This window comes from Pyxicephalus adspersus, chromosome 6 (assembly GCF_032062135.1).
Source record: "Pyxicephalus adspersus chromosome 6, UCB_Pads_2.0, whole genome shotgun sequence".
Taxonomy (NCBI): domain Eukaryota; kingdom Metazoa; phylum Chordata; class Amphibia; order Anura; family Pyxicephalidae; genus Pyxicephalus; species Pyxicephalus adspersus.
The window spans coordinates 57,265,399-57,280,516 of record NC_092863.1 but is presented as its reverse complement, the minus strand read 5'-3'; the positions used below and the strand labels follow the sequence as shown (position 1 = coordinate 57,280,516).

Below are 15,118 nucleotides of genomic sequence, written 5' to 3'. Positions count from 1 at the left end.
TTAGGGAAACCATGTTGAGTTTATTTTTCATTTAAACATACTAAGACAATTAGAATAAGAATTTACAAACCTGTATACCTGTTCAAGGTCAATGACTACTTAAGAAGTATAAGGATGATGTTTGATGACAATGTTTTCATACTTCTGTTCCTCTTTCAGTATTATGTCCAGTAAAAATGACAATTCTTCTAAATATACTTGTTTCTGATTCCTAATTATTAGGAATCACTAAACACACTTACAAAAAAGTCAAAAGTCAATATTAAAGTCTATGAAACATCTTTATTTTCAAATAAAATTAACATACCAAAAATAATAAATAGCTTATCTGAGGTTTTTAAGTTCAGAGTTTTAAGCCTCAGAGTTAAAATTTAAAGTTATTTCCTAAATATATTATGTGACCACTGCAGGCAGGACAAATGGCAAAAAAAACCTTCCTAGCCCCCAATCTATTTTAAGATAAAGTTTTTTACAGATACATTTCCCATATTGCCTGTGCCTACACAGTAATAATAGAACCTCATTCTAATAGTACTCTATGAGAAGTTACTGCATTGGTGTGGCAAGGCAGGACAAGAGTACTGCAGTCTGTAAACATGGAGGAAGGCGATGCAATTGAAAAGAAGTAAGCTGATACCTGGGTGTTTGGGTTTTAAAGCTTAGAAAAGGCTGGGGCTATGAAGGGAGACTGGGGAATTTCTATTTTAATCTGTTCTTTAAATGAAAATTACTCAGTAGAATGGTCACCTGTCTCTACCTGAAAATAAAGCCATAACTTAAAATTTCATCAGGCCAGCACAGAACTAAATACACAGTTGAAACACAAATTATTTTGTTTATCCAGCAATGAGATTTACACAGCCCTAACAAACAGCACAGCCAGCCTGGTGAGCTGACCTAGGTGCACCTAAGTAAAATAGCAATGCTGCCTTCCTGCCCGACTCATGAATTATTAGTTTGTATCTTTGCTCTGTTTCCCTCTCAGTATATTCCTTGTCAGTGCCTTATGAACTGTTTTTCTTCTCCCTTTCTAAGAGACTGAAATAAATCAAATTTAAATTATATATATTGATTGCATATTTTATAGATTTGAAATATATAACTGCATTTTTTTAATATCTGTCCAATAAATGGCAGTCCAAGAGTGAGTTGTGAGTATGGCTATGGCAAAAAAATGCTACGTTTTACGTGCCTGTAGTTTAATTCACCTCTACAGGACATGTAGTGTTCAATGAAACTCAACACAACACTATTTACTGCTTAATTGAAGTCATTGTGATTTTGATGACCTGTAAGCCACATGTGTTCTAAACACACGTTTAATGCAGAAAAAAAGATCTGTTAACATAACCCCCTAATGTATATAATAAACTATATTTCCACGGCTTATTAGATAATGCTGAATCTAGTCTGCAATTTGTTTTCAGGTTTGATAAAAAAAGTACTAACAAGAAGCAATGTAACATATTCAGTGCTTTATCATGAGCTTTAGATAACAATTGGGTTTGGGTTTTGTGCACTATATACCCATGAAATATCAAAAGGCAAAGCAGACAGCTCAGTTCACTTGCAGAGTACTTTAATATGCTTAGGTCTGCTATAAACTGGGGCATTGTTTTGAATTCCCAGTAGTGCATTTCTACAACCAGTTTCACCTTTACATTGTCATAGCTTTGTGTTAGTAGACCTGGAAATGAGCAGAGGTGGAACCATCTTTCCACAAGCGAAGTGTTTCCACTGCTACAGAACGGCAAAGTGGACAAGTTCTCTCTCTATCAAACCAAAGGCACAGGCACTCCTCACAGAACACATGCTGAAAAAAAAAAGGACTCATTTAATAATGATTGATTCAATGCTCCTAAAACTAAAATCTTAATATAATAATCCTAATAATTTTCCAAAGAATTGAGCATAACACTTGTGGTAGCTATTCTCACTTAAGGTGGTAATAGAATGGGCATATATTAGGTTAGGTAATACTATGACAGCTGAGTGCCTATATTGAGGTTGTGATTATAATGTATACTGAGTTATGGGATAATAAGACAACATCTAAAGGCAATCTGCAGGCTTAATCCCGAAAGCACTAGCAGTTACATTTTTTTCAAAAATTACACCATATGCATATTTGTGATATTGTTTAGTCTTCATATTTTGTATCAGCAATCGTGTGTTCTACCTTACAGCATCCATGTTCATTGTTTTAGACTGACAACCCATTAAAAGAGCCCCAAATGGCTGCAATTGCTGACCCTCCCTCTCTTCACTTGGATGTTGCTGTGAATTGGCCTATAGAAGACAAATATCAGGAGAAATGTAGGTATGTTAGCTTTATCTAAAACCCCTTTTAATGACTTATTTGTAATAAATACACAGCGGGAATAAAAAGGTTTTATTTGAATAACCATCTTATAAACAAAACAGATTATATTACCTGGCATATTAGGATTATTGGATCTTTGAAATCTGCCTGGCATATTGCACATATATCCCCAGCTTCACTGCATTGCTGGCTGCTGGCACGAACACCATACTTCTGTAAAGAAAGATTGTGGAAAATACATCAAAACATACTTTATTGCAAGTTACAATATAAAAGAGAGTGATAAGATAGTAAGCATATCAGAAATGAGGCATTATGTAGACTGAGTAGTCATGCCAAAACCATATTGAGATGCAATACAGGTAAGTATAAAATATTACAGGTATAAATGAAGTAGTCTTTTATCAAGTCACCAGATGATGATTTAGACTACTTTTCACAAGAATTTTGTTTTCTTAAGCCATGTTGTAAGAACCTGTTTTCAGGACTCAGTATGTCAAGCTGCAATTTAGACACACACCTCATTTACCTCTCGATCTATGCATTTAAAGAAATGCATTTTTAAAGTGTATTTAAAGTTTGCAATCAGGCAGGGTTTTATTACAGAAAGGGCCAAGTGATAAAAAATATTTACCTGACTGATCTCTCTCCTAAACTGTCAAAATTGCTGAGCTGTGTATGTGAAGCTCAGCATAGGAAGCCAGGATACCCGGCTTTCCTTGCAGCTGCTAGGTCTAAATGAACATTTGCATGCCTGGGTAAGAGTTTCTTCACCCAGGCCCAGCAATCAAGATGGGTGAACATCGAAATAAGAAACAAAAGGGAGAAGATGGCAGGGCCTATGATGAGATGGGGACAGGCAAGTATATTTGAAAAAAATGTGACCAGGCAGGTAAAGTTATTTTATTGTAGAAAAGACACCACTTGTACCTTCTGCAATATTGGACCTGCTTGGTTTAGTTCAGCTTTAAAATTCACAACAAAGCTTAGCTTTTTTCTTCCAGAATTTATATTGGCAAGCTGCCGTCCCTCAAATGTAAACAACCAGCAAATGTTTCTGATCCGTTAGAAACTGACTGAACCAAAACTCTGCAGTGTTTGTTGTGATTCTGGAGAAAGAATACATTGAATAAAGTACCTGTGGATGACACAGTATTCTCAATGCTTTCCTCAAACCTCCAATTCTTCCACAGATGTCAAAGGACTGAAAAAAAAAAAAAAAGAATTGATTACTCACATGTAATTTTATCTTGTGGATGCTTGTGTATACTTGTTTATCATAACATCCTGGTATAATACCAACCAATAGAACAGATTGCCTCAGATTGTTGTAACTGATATGAACAATTAAAACATCAATGCTAAAATTCAGACATTGTTAAATAGATTTGGATCTTATAGCTAGATTGAAAGAAAGACCAATCTTTTGGCAGGTAAGGTATTTCTTTTCAAAACTATTAAATGTGATCATTTTTGGATTACAATATTTGGAAAAGAGTTTCAAAATCTCTGTCGAAGTGTAATGTTTTTGAAGTTTTTTTCCAGATTTGAATAAGGTGAGGAAAGTCTTTATTGCAGTTAATGTCCCTGCCAGGTGGAGTTAACCTATAGATGATGGGAAATTCAATATTTAACATTAGTCACCAGTGGGGAAATTTCCTTCAATGAAGTCACATGTTCTTGGGACCACTGTCTGGGAAGCCAATTCTTCCTCCTCCTTTTTTCTGCTGCATGTTTGGGACATGAAATAAATGTAACTCTCCCCAATAGGACAACCGAAAAAAAAAAAAATGACTGGATTTCAACCCTTTCCTATTCTTTGAAAAACTACAAATGTTTTAACTATATATACATTTTATGAGGATGTCCACACAAAAATAAATTACAGTTTTTCTCCATTGGTTGCTGGTCATCAGTGCTATAACCTTACCTCTCTATCCGGTAGACAGAGTGAGGACCGGGTTCTTTTTTTATTATTATGTACATTCACAGTGTAGGATCTGTCAGCAACAACACGGCAGCTTATCCAGACCTCACACAACCCTCAGCTATGTCTGCAAGCTATTTTGAATTTATTATAAATTTATAATAAGAACACACAAGCTGTACTCTCTTGGATAAGGAGCATTTGGAACACTTTTATCACCATGAACTAAAAAGAGTGCAGCTCACCTTACAGAGACTGTATAGGATTATAAGGATGCTTCCTAAGAAGTAGGTGCTTGAAGGATCATCTCCTATGATATATTTATACCACAGCTGGATGGGCACCAGGGAACGGACCAGCTGGCTCAGCTCTTCAATCAGCAGGTAAAATTTGCCCTGTAGAGACACAGTTAAACACCTAATGCCACAGAGACTAGGCAGACTGAAACACAGAGGCTTTTATTACTTCATGTGGTGTTATGAATCTATTGAGAATAAGTAATGAGACATTACAACACTCATAGGTTCAGAACATTTAATCTACAGTTTGCTAACGATAATAGGAGTATAGAAATCTGGCAACAGAACACAAATGGGCTCCACAGTGCAGTTAGTGACAGACAATAAACACGTTCAATAGGTTTACCAAAATTAAACTGCAGTTTCGGTTAATGAGAAGGGGTGGGTAGGGTTTGTTTAAACTGTTATTTGTTCAATACCTCTATTTAACAGATTACAATATATGTGCACTTAAATCTATAGTTTTTACCTGGAGTTCTTACCTATTTATTAAATAATAAATGTTAAATTGCCTCATGGAATACAAGACTTTTGAGTCTCAAATTTAGGCAGACCTTGGTCTTTGATTTATTAAGTTAAACACACATTATTTGCCTACCAAAAGGATGAGTTCAAATAGGTTCACTTTTTCTTGAAAAAAATCAAATTTTAGAACCATCAAAATACCCAGCCCACTTAGGCAGCTAAAATCATATGAAGCGTTCATAAAAGCTAAATGTGCCAGTTTACCCTTCTACCTTATGAATTTTTGATGGGCTTACTCATTGACCAAGGAAAGCACAAGAAGAAGCAGTGGGTTAAACAGTTGAGGTTGCATACTACTTTACCTGTCTGTATCTTTGGCTTTTCCGGTCGATAAATAACTAAGATTTCTCATCCTATTTCACACTCACCTTGCCCTGTACCAAGAGCTGCTGTGTTGGTAGTAAATGGTCCCGGAACTATAGTACCCTGCATATTGTAAGTTCACAGGAGCAGGCTCCTCACCCTAGTGTCTTGTCTCTGGTCCAATCTCAAATAAAATCAAAATATTTGTCTGTTTGTATGAGCTGTAGTATTTGAATTGCTGGACATTATTATTGTACTATGTATAAACTATACACTCACATGGCAGAACACAGTTCACAGGTGGTAGCAGTGAGCAGTATTAGTACTGCTTACTGCTGCTCCTATTCATTACCTATGGGGCTGGGGGCTACCATGTATCATTTCACAAGAGGCAGTGGTTCATGGCGTGAGGAAGGTGTAAATTCACTGCAACTTCACCAAAGGTGTGAACTTGGCTTTACAATCCTACATCCAAGGGACTGGGGCTCCTAAGGTGCTCTGTTTGCTACTACAGTGTACCCACAGGTGTAATACAGTATGTAAGTATATGACAGTTGCATGTCATCATAAGTGTGATAAGTTATAAACTGCCACTGGAATGCAGGAAACTAGAAATAGACAATCATGCTACCAACAAATGATCACTGCCATATAACAATGGCCAGCTGTTCAAATACTGTACCCATTTAAGAGTTAAATCATGTTTAAACAAATCATACTTTAGCAAAAGAAATGAAAGTGATGAAGAAGAATTGCTCAAGTGATAGCAGGTAGGACTAGGATGAGGTGATGCTTTGTTATTTCCAACTGTGTATATATCAGGTCAACCAGCAGAGACATACCATGCCTCCAAAACATATGGAATGGGAATATAAATATTGGGGAAGTCAGAAAAATGAAAAGGAGCTACCAAACACTCCAATTCACATGGGCATCAATACACTTTTTTTAGTTTTTGTTTCATAGGACTACAGGACGTGTCCTAATACTGGTTTATCTTGCTTGTTAACTAATGATGGCACCAATTACTGAAGAGCATGTGTGCCTAGTTTGCATGCCGGCAACAGCTCATTAAGATCTTAGGAAACTGGCACCAGATATACCTCAATCTTTCTGGTACAGGAACATGTGCTATCACATTGTGTAGAGTATTGCAGACACTGCTGTGTTGCAGATGAAAAGACCAGAGAGTGTGCTACACTGATTAACGACTCAGATGTGGATTATAGCCTTCTCTGTCCGCTGAATCCCCAGAGGTCTTTGTAAGAGGAGGAGAGTGTGTGTGTTTGCGTCTGTGTTTAGAGGCTGAGGGAGGGAGGAAGGTGAGATCATACTGCATGTCTTATGTTTTACAGTCCCGCTGCTAGGAATAAGTCTCATTGCTCAGAGCTTTGGCATTCTTATGATCTCATAGCCCTCCAGTGGGCTGACAGCGAAGGCACATTTTCATCTGCTTACAGCACCTCTCTACCATTGTTTTCATTTACACTGTACCCCACAGGTGCAAGATGAAAACAACAATAACATTACAATTATGATTATATTCACACTGACTGCTACTGCTAATACCTTTCTAAGTTGAATAAAAAAAAAAAAAAAAAAGAAATGGGCTGCAAATAATGTTGTTTAGGCAATACACAATGAAATTAAAAATCTCAAGGTTTAAACATTGTAATAAACCAATAGACTTTAAGGCACACTTACAAAACAAAATATATTTTTATTTCTTTATATTTTTAAATATATTTAATTTAAAAGTTGAATGCTTTGATTTCATATTCCCCAGCCCCAAACAGTGCATAGTTATGGGATACAAGTGGATCTGTAAAAGGTTTAAAGCTAAAAAAATAAAATATAAAAAAAGGTGCAGCGATGTGTTAGACTCATTTAACCACAAGAGGCATTTTGTAATAAAAGAGTAGGGTAGTACAGTAACAAAATTACATTCTTTGCTTTGTAGTATAAAAGGTTTGTGTAAAATCACAGAAGTAAATACAATTATAAATATTTTGGCATGTTAAAAAATGTATCACGATAGTGTTTTAGTCCAGAGCAACAAGGGGAAGTTTAATATAGAAAACCATGATTTTTTTTTTAATGTTTTATCAATTCATGCACATAAAAGCTACTTCTGTAAAGGGCCAAGGAAAAGTCCATGTAGTAAAAATGACATGGTCCAAATAGTAAGCTTCCCCTTTACTTCCAACAGCTTCTTTCCTTAAATAAATCACAGAACACCTTGTATTCCATACGGTGTTCACATAATACAAAGCACTTTGTGATTGGCCAAGGAGAGACGCGTTGTAGAAATGAAATAGATGTAACCACCAATGAAAATCCTGTACTTTGCATGCAGAGGTGACTGGGGCTGTACAGAACTCCGGCAAATTTATAGCATGCCAAGATAGAAACACAAACCTGAGCCAAGTTACAGTGTCACTACTTTGAGAAATATTGGTCTATTCTGATGAACAGGCTTCACCACTTTGTAGTAGATTACAAACTAGATCTACTCCGATGCATCCTGCACATTCCAACTGGCCAGTAAGGCAGCCCATCATAGCGACTGGCCAATAGGAAAATATGAAGGGAGCAGACAAAATTCTAAATCTAAGCTTTCTGACTTTTTGGCAAAGAGGAGACACTGTAAGTTGTTGCAGGTATCTATGCCTGTGGATAACCAAACTTTAAACCTGTTTTAAGCTTTACATTTTAAAGTGACTAAGTCACTAAAAAAAATACTTGTCTCCACCTCCATAACTGTGACATACTGACTGAACAGTATACACACATTACACCACTGAGATTGCAAACTGTGCCTGGGTAGCCAATTAGCAGAACAGAAAAAAAACAGACATATTCAGGCCGACAGATTTTCATTGTTGGAAATCTGTACGGGATTAGTTTCACAGAAATAAAAGGTGCAGCCTTCCAAAATGATGTCACAGGCTGGATACCAACAATGCTTACAGACGTGTTCTTTAAGATACCAGTTTTCAAAGTTACATATCCAAACAAAACAGCTCAACTGTGCCTAATGACTGAATATAAATAAACATTAAATACATTATGAGATGTTACATATTGATAGGAGCCACTCAAAGCAAATAGGGAATCCAGGATCCAGTAAGATTATGAAAGATGGAAAGGGCAGATATAACGTAAAGTCTAAAGAAAATGTAAATGCATTAGAGATTGTAACCGTTTGTAATACTGCACTGCCAGTAGTATACTAATCCCAAGTCACATCAATCATATCCGTGACTAAAGTTAAAGGGTAGACGTTTGCAAGGCACCAATCCACTGAGCACTTTGGTTGCTATCTCAGAGCTGCAGCATTAGGTAATTTGCTCCATATAGAAACCAATCTCGACTCACACTCTCCCTCTGTTGGACTTACTGCAGCAGCTTTTTCCTGTAAAAATCAATATTTATTGTATAATTTTTGTTGTACATGATTCTTTGCATTTTCATTTAAAAGAACCCTAATTAGAAAGAACCTATACAACAAAATTTTAAAATGTAGTATAAATTATGTAAAAAGAAGCAACAACTTGTAAAGGTTGTTTTTTGTTTACTATTACCTAACTAGTTATCATGTGATCACTTCCAGTACAGGGATGGAACAATGATGGAAAATGCATAATGCTTTACTTTCAATGAAAGCTTTTAACCATAATGTCATAATGTGCAGAGAGAAACAAAATGCTGCAAATGGTCAAAACAAAGTTTACTTCTCTTTTTAATAATGCAAGGATATATTAGATACATTTTAGAGGCTCTTTTCACTGAGCAGTCATATTAATTATCTATGAAAATGTACATAGGGGTAAGACTTTAAAACCACACCACGTCAAAATGCACTAAAACTGTACTAGAAGGACTGCATAATGGTGAATGCTTAAAACGCTAATGCTAGTTGTCTAATTGGTAAGCCATTTATGCTGCTACAGAATTACTGGATTTGTGCAAATAAGAAAAATGTGCAGATAAAAATTCCAAAATGAAAAGAGCAACTAGTGAAAGTGAAGGAATGAAGACATTGAAGCACTGGGAAACAAACACATACACCTAATGTGTATCTAACCAAAGAAAAAGAAATATATTGCAGCTTGCCAGCATTTAGATGTGGATGATGCATTTGTTTTTTTCATTCAAGGCTTTATTCATTTTTTCTTCATCTGGTGATTCTGGCAATAAAAACATTTCCAGTCCTAGGGTGGTGGTGCTCACTTACTGTACTGTGTGCATTAAGGAGCAGCATTTCCACAACAGGACAGGAATTGTTTGAGCAACTGCATTGTTTGACCTCCCATCTTCTCATGTTTATAAGATGTGGGGTGTTTTTTAGATTTGTTTTTCCCTGTACAATGCAATAATTCCAGCAGCTCTTGGGTGTTAATGGGGCTAAAGCACATTTTCTACCATTCTTATTAACATAAAACCCAGCCCAGAAACGGGAGGCATTTTCCAGTTTTTATTCAGTCACCAACTGTATAACACAGAGACACATTTACAAAAGTAATATCAATGAAGTAACTGGACACAACAGAAATACAGGACCTGACTTTTGACTGTTTTCAATGGTACAGACAATGGCAACATTTTGGAGACTTCACAACATTACAAATTTCAGGATTCCTGATAGGGTCACTTGTAGTTTCCATAAGTAAACAGTGTGAGAAGGTCTCAACCTAGGATCCCAATCAGGACGTGCCTAAACCACAAGGATCACCACATAATTATTAAGATAAAAGCTGCAGATCTAACAGACTTAAAAAAAAAGGCTTTTAAATGACATTAGATTTTAAAGCCAATAAGATATGCTATTATAGAGTTTACTTGTACTTTAACTTAGCATAGCAAACATTTCATTATGAGTATCAGCAGTTACCAAAGCATCTGTATAACGTTAAAAGTTTGAGAGATTGGAATTAAAAAAAAAAGCTACAAACTATGTACTTTAAGTCGTAAGTAATGAACTTCTAAGAAAAAAGAGGGCATAGGATGTTTGGGTTCAGAAAATGATTATTTAAGTTTTGCTTCATCTGTGCACAGTAAACTTTAATAAATGTTACTTTCTTTGGGTGTTCCAAATTAGCTGTTACTCTTTCCTGCTCTCTAAAATTGAATCTGGGCTATTAGGTTTTACTAATTGCAAACCAGAGAGAATGACTTTGCAAGTCATCTGTCACCAGTGTAAAAAACTAGAAATGTATTCCAAAAGACTAAGTGATCATCATCCTTCCCATTAGAGCAAATCAAGATGTACCAGAGGAAACAATTGCTGTGTAAACAAAACATGGTCAGCTGGCAGCTCCGCGGAAGACTACTTATTAATCAAAATGCTGGCTAAAGGGACACTAGAATCTCCATGCAGAAACCTGGAAGCTTTCAACCTTTAATCATCAAACAGCATCTGTGACTGTACAGGGCTCTCGGCTAGTGGCACCCAATAAGTTGGTATTGTGATCGAGTGCCGACCAGATGTGCTTGTGTGGCTAAAATGGATATACCTCTATTATTTTGCTACTAAATTGTCTACTTAGTAATTCAATGAGCCATTTTCTCCTGGTGTGAATATGCCCTCTGTGTTCCAATGAGCTGAGGCATTGAGCCCTACAGACCACGGCCAGCTGAAAAGATCCGTGTCCGCGTGTGGGTTACCAGCTGCAGATAAGGATGTCATTTGAAATTGGCCTAAAGAGCGAACAAAAGGATACAACAAAAAATTTGGAACTTGTAAGAGAAAAAAAAGTATTCAGCATGAAGCACTATGTTGCAGATTTCCAGGAAACACAGGCTTGATTCAGAAAACTGGTCCAAAGATGGCTTGGTTACCCGCTGACTAACTGCTGAACGTCAGGCTGTTACATGGGTCAAAACTGTATAAAGAGATGTAAATGCCTATTCCAAACTGTAGTTGATCATAGAGAAACTGAATGTCATGCTATATAGCTATAATTTCCCATGATGCTTTGAGACACAAATAAAATATATATCTACTACATAAATACTCTTCATTACAACAGCTACAGACTCATTGTCTACGCCTCTAAATAAATCAGAACTCGTGCAGTTATTATTTATGTTAAATTGTCAAAACTAAATTATTGCATTGGATTTAATTAACTCTGTGCCACCTATCCAGTTAGTAGACTAGTATTACAAGTTTTTCTGTAAGAATGTCAGTCTGAAGGTAAAAATGAATAAATATCAGCCCCACACAAGAGATTTCCTAAACAACTGTGGGTTGCAGAGGAGGAAATGTTTGCTTGTTCATAAACTTTACACCTGAAAAACTACATACGTTGTAATGGGGTTAGTGTATTCCAAACAATTACATTTTCTTCCCTCCAATCCCCTGATCTTTCCATACTGCGATACTTCCTTATTCTTAAAGTTCTAACATCACGGCACAGTACAGTACAGATCAGCACACACAGATACAAGCATAGTGCAAATTAATTTACTCAAAAGCAAAAGAACACATAAAAAAGTAAAAAAGTAGGTGTATGCTACAAAACACTGAAAAAAGAACAAAAATGTCCAGGGCAATGAAAACAACATGATCTATCATTAGCAAGACTAGACTGCTAAAAGATAGTCACTAGTTCCTATGGGTTATATCAGATCATCAGTCTCTGCATGACGTTAGGTACAATGCTATGTCCTAATAAATTCAAGGGTAAATTCATCAAGTTCAAGATCTGAGTGCAGCAAAAGATAATCAATCAGGACTTTAATAGAGATCTTCATAAGAAAGGACCAAAATGTAGATATGTACAGTTATCTGTGCCTGTAAGAGGCATGAGGTCAAAAGAGGTACAGTACAGCCAATGCCTATAGGACCATACATTTTTTGTCAAGGGATATGAATGCTAAGTTGTCCATAGATATCACATACAATTCAGATATTTTCACTCAATAAATGTTTTGACAATACAGAACATAGACCATTTATCATATAAACTTGTATGTCTATGTCCTAAGAAAAAAATCTGTTGGCCAGGTTGAATTTATTACATGATTATTCTCTGGGTAGTCCAGGGTATCCTCTAAGGTTGTATGCCTCCACTCACAGACAATCATCACACAATGCTGACAAACTTGCAATGATAAATCATTTATTGTCTATATTGCCTCCAGAGATGATACAACATGATGATGAGCGGTTGTAGCAGCTGTCTACTCTGCACAAGAGACACATGCAAATGTTTACATCCAGTAAGAATTTACAGTCAGCTTACTGAAGTTTTACAAATTCTGTTTAGGTCTTAAAAAAACACCTCTGCCTTATGCAGCATCAGCATATTCATCAAACAATACTGAACTTCTGAGAGTTAATAATACCTCCCACAGTAGTAGCTCAGTCCTGTGCAGATTTCATCTTTAAAAGACAAATCTGTCATGTGAGACAAAGCCTTAGTGGAAATCTGGGGTGCCTTTCTTTCCTATCATCCACAAGCAAGATGACAAGGATTAATGACTGCTCCCATTTGTAGGTAGAGCTGGTGGAGGGGGGTGGTGGAGAAACTCTCAACCTTTTCCGATTAAGCAATTTATCTCAGGAGGGATCATTCCTGTCTGTTCAGCTACAGCATATTAATTTTGTCCCCGACCCCCCACCCCCACCCCCTGAAAATAAAAAAAAATATAAAAAGATGCAAAGGAGAAGAAGGGTGGGGGGTGTCATAGTTTGGAGCAGGGCCAGGGACAAATGAAGAGCTGCTTGTGTTGTATTCTTTGTGAGCCACAGTTAATTGATCTGCCGGTGGCAATATTCTGCCAATGATAAGCTGGGAATACTGAACCAATCAGAACCTACCTTAGCAAACTTCACAGGGGCTAGTCCTATTTACAAGTTCTAGTTCTTTCATGGAGCACACCATTATTCAATGTTTATATAATATACCATGTATATTCAAATAAAACATATTTGTTATGCTAAAACTGTAACATTTAAGAAGGTAACAGGCAGACCAAACATGATGAATTAAAAGATTTTGAAAACTCCACAACTAAGTTAAAATCAGAAATGCTGCCAAGTTGCTAATTTGTAAGCAACCCTGGCCAGAATCAAAAAAGCACCTCACAGATTTGCCAAAGGAGTTATTGGGAAAAAACTTCTTTGGTAGCAGTGAACCATCTTTGATTTTTAATTTACTAACAGTGTGTAAAAGACCAGAATACTAACAAAAGGGAGTACATAGATTTACACATTACAGCTATGGTCGGGTATAAAAATAAAATACAGTAAAGGTTCAAAAATCTGGCAACCTCCAGACCTGAGGTGTGCCCGATTTTCGAAAATTCCAGATTTTGGAAGGTTATATATGCTATATATATTACAATGAAATAACACTAAACCAAATGACATTAAAAGAAAAGCAAATTAAATTCACCAACTAAATTAAACAATTTTTGCGGAATTTTAGTTCAACTAAAAAAAATAGTGCCTCAGAATTTTCATCATTACTGTACACTCGAAAAGAAGCTAAATAGCAGATAGGCTGTCAGGATGATCATCTTCATGACTGACAGTAAAAGCATGCTTAGCAGCAGGAACACCTTCATTTTATGGAGGAAAAGCAGGACCTAACAGCTGATTCTGGAGTACAGCACCATCAGAACATAAACAGCGCCTCCAAAAAACAGTATAAATTTGCAAAATGTGCTCCCGAAATCCATGCAGGAAAACTGAAGGATTCGTATTATTGAAGGCCGGATTTTTGAATGTCCACTGTACTTACTAAGTAGCCAGCAGCTTGCTCTGTATCCTGGCTCTATACTACACTACTTCTTTTTTTAGGAGTAAAGAAAGGAATCCCTGTGTAAGCTCCAAGTTCTTATGATTAGAGCAAGTCCAGTTAAAGCTTACACAAGTCTGATGACTTCTTCCTCTCATAATATGACATTGTTGGGTAAATCATTAGGCACCAGTGTTGTCATTTAAGAGTATGGGGAGTGAGACATTTAAATGACACTTTGTCATTTAAATAGGATAGCAAGGGAAAAGGAAAGGTGACATTAGGAAGATCTTCATGGGCAAATCACAGGTTTTCTTTAAGGCACCAACACAAGTTCAAATGTAATCACAATGAGTGCACAAAGAAGCCTATACTTCCTGACAACTGTTTATGAACAAAGCCATGTGAACATTATTTCATAGCTGGGATAGTGATCACACGAGCAGGAACAATGCTGATGGGTCCCCAATGCCTATTGGAGGCTGGGTCTCATAGCCAGGACAGAGCTAAGCAGTAAGCCATAAAATGGAACGCAAATCACATTGGAAAAGGGTTAAAACTTTAAAAAGAATATCCTACCCCACATAAATGGTCTGAGAACCATTGGTAGTGGGAAACATTACCCATAAGTGACACATAGCATGTGTAGACAAGTCATGTACACAGAACATATCATTACGGTATAAATTTACCTTGGATTTTACCGCTATGACAATCCGAGGAAGAGCAAGGATCAGACACTTTAAGGACACCGTTATATATTTTAGAACAAAGTCTGAGATGCCAACTATCCACATAAGCTCAAAGAAATCCAATCCCTCCAAATTGGGTTTCAGAAAGATTAGGCTGTTAAAAAAAATGCAAAAACAATTAATGCTCAGTACAGAGAATACAACAAAAGTTCTTATGAACAGATTAGACCTACAAGGTAGAAACATATTGTAAAATGACTTATTTTTACACTTGGGTTACATAAGGAGTGTTAGCTATA

General features: G+C 36.4%; 1 protein-coding gene across 1 annotated transcript in view; it reads right to left on the bottom strand.

Moving 5' to 3' along the window:
- Positions 1-262: 262 nt before the first annotated feature.
- Positions 263-15,118, bottom strand: part of RNFT2 (ring finger protein, transmembrane 2) — a 27,106-nt gene continuing 12,250 nt past the window's right edge. Inside the window, exons 6-10 of the mRNA XM_072415939.1 lie at positions 14,820-14,973; positions 4,496-4,645; positions 3,462-3,527; positions 2,435-2,536; positions 263-1,813 (exon numbers count right to left, since the gene is read on the bottom strand). Coding sequence (XP_072272040.1) covers positions 1,679-1,813; positions 2,435-2,536; positions 3,462-3,527; positions 4,496-4,645; positions 14,820-14,973 — 607 coding nt within the window. The 3' untranslated portion in view covers positions 263-1,678. The remainder of the gene's footprint in view (positions 1,814-2,434; positions 2,537-3,461; positions 3,528-4,495; positions 4,646-14,819; positions 14,974-15,118) is intronic.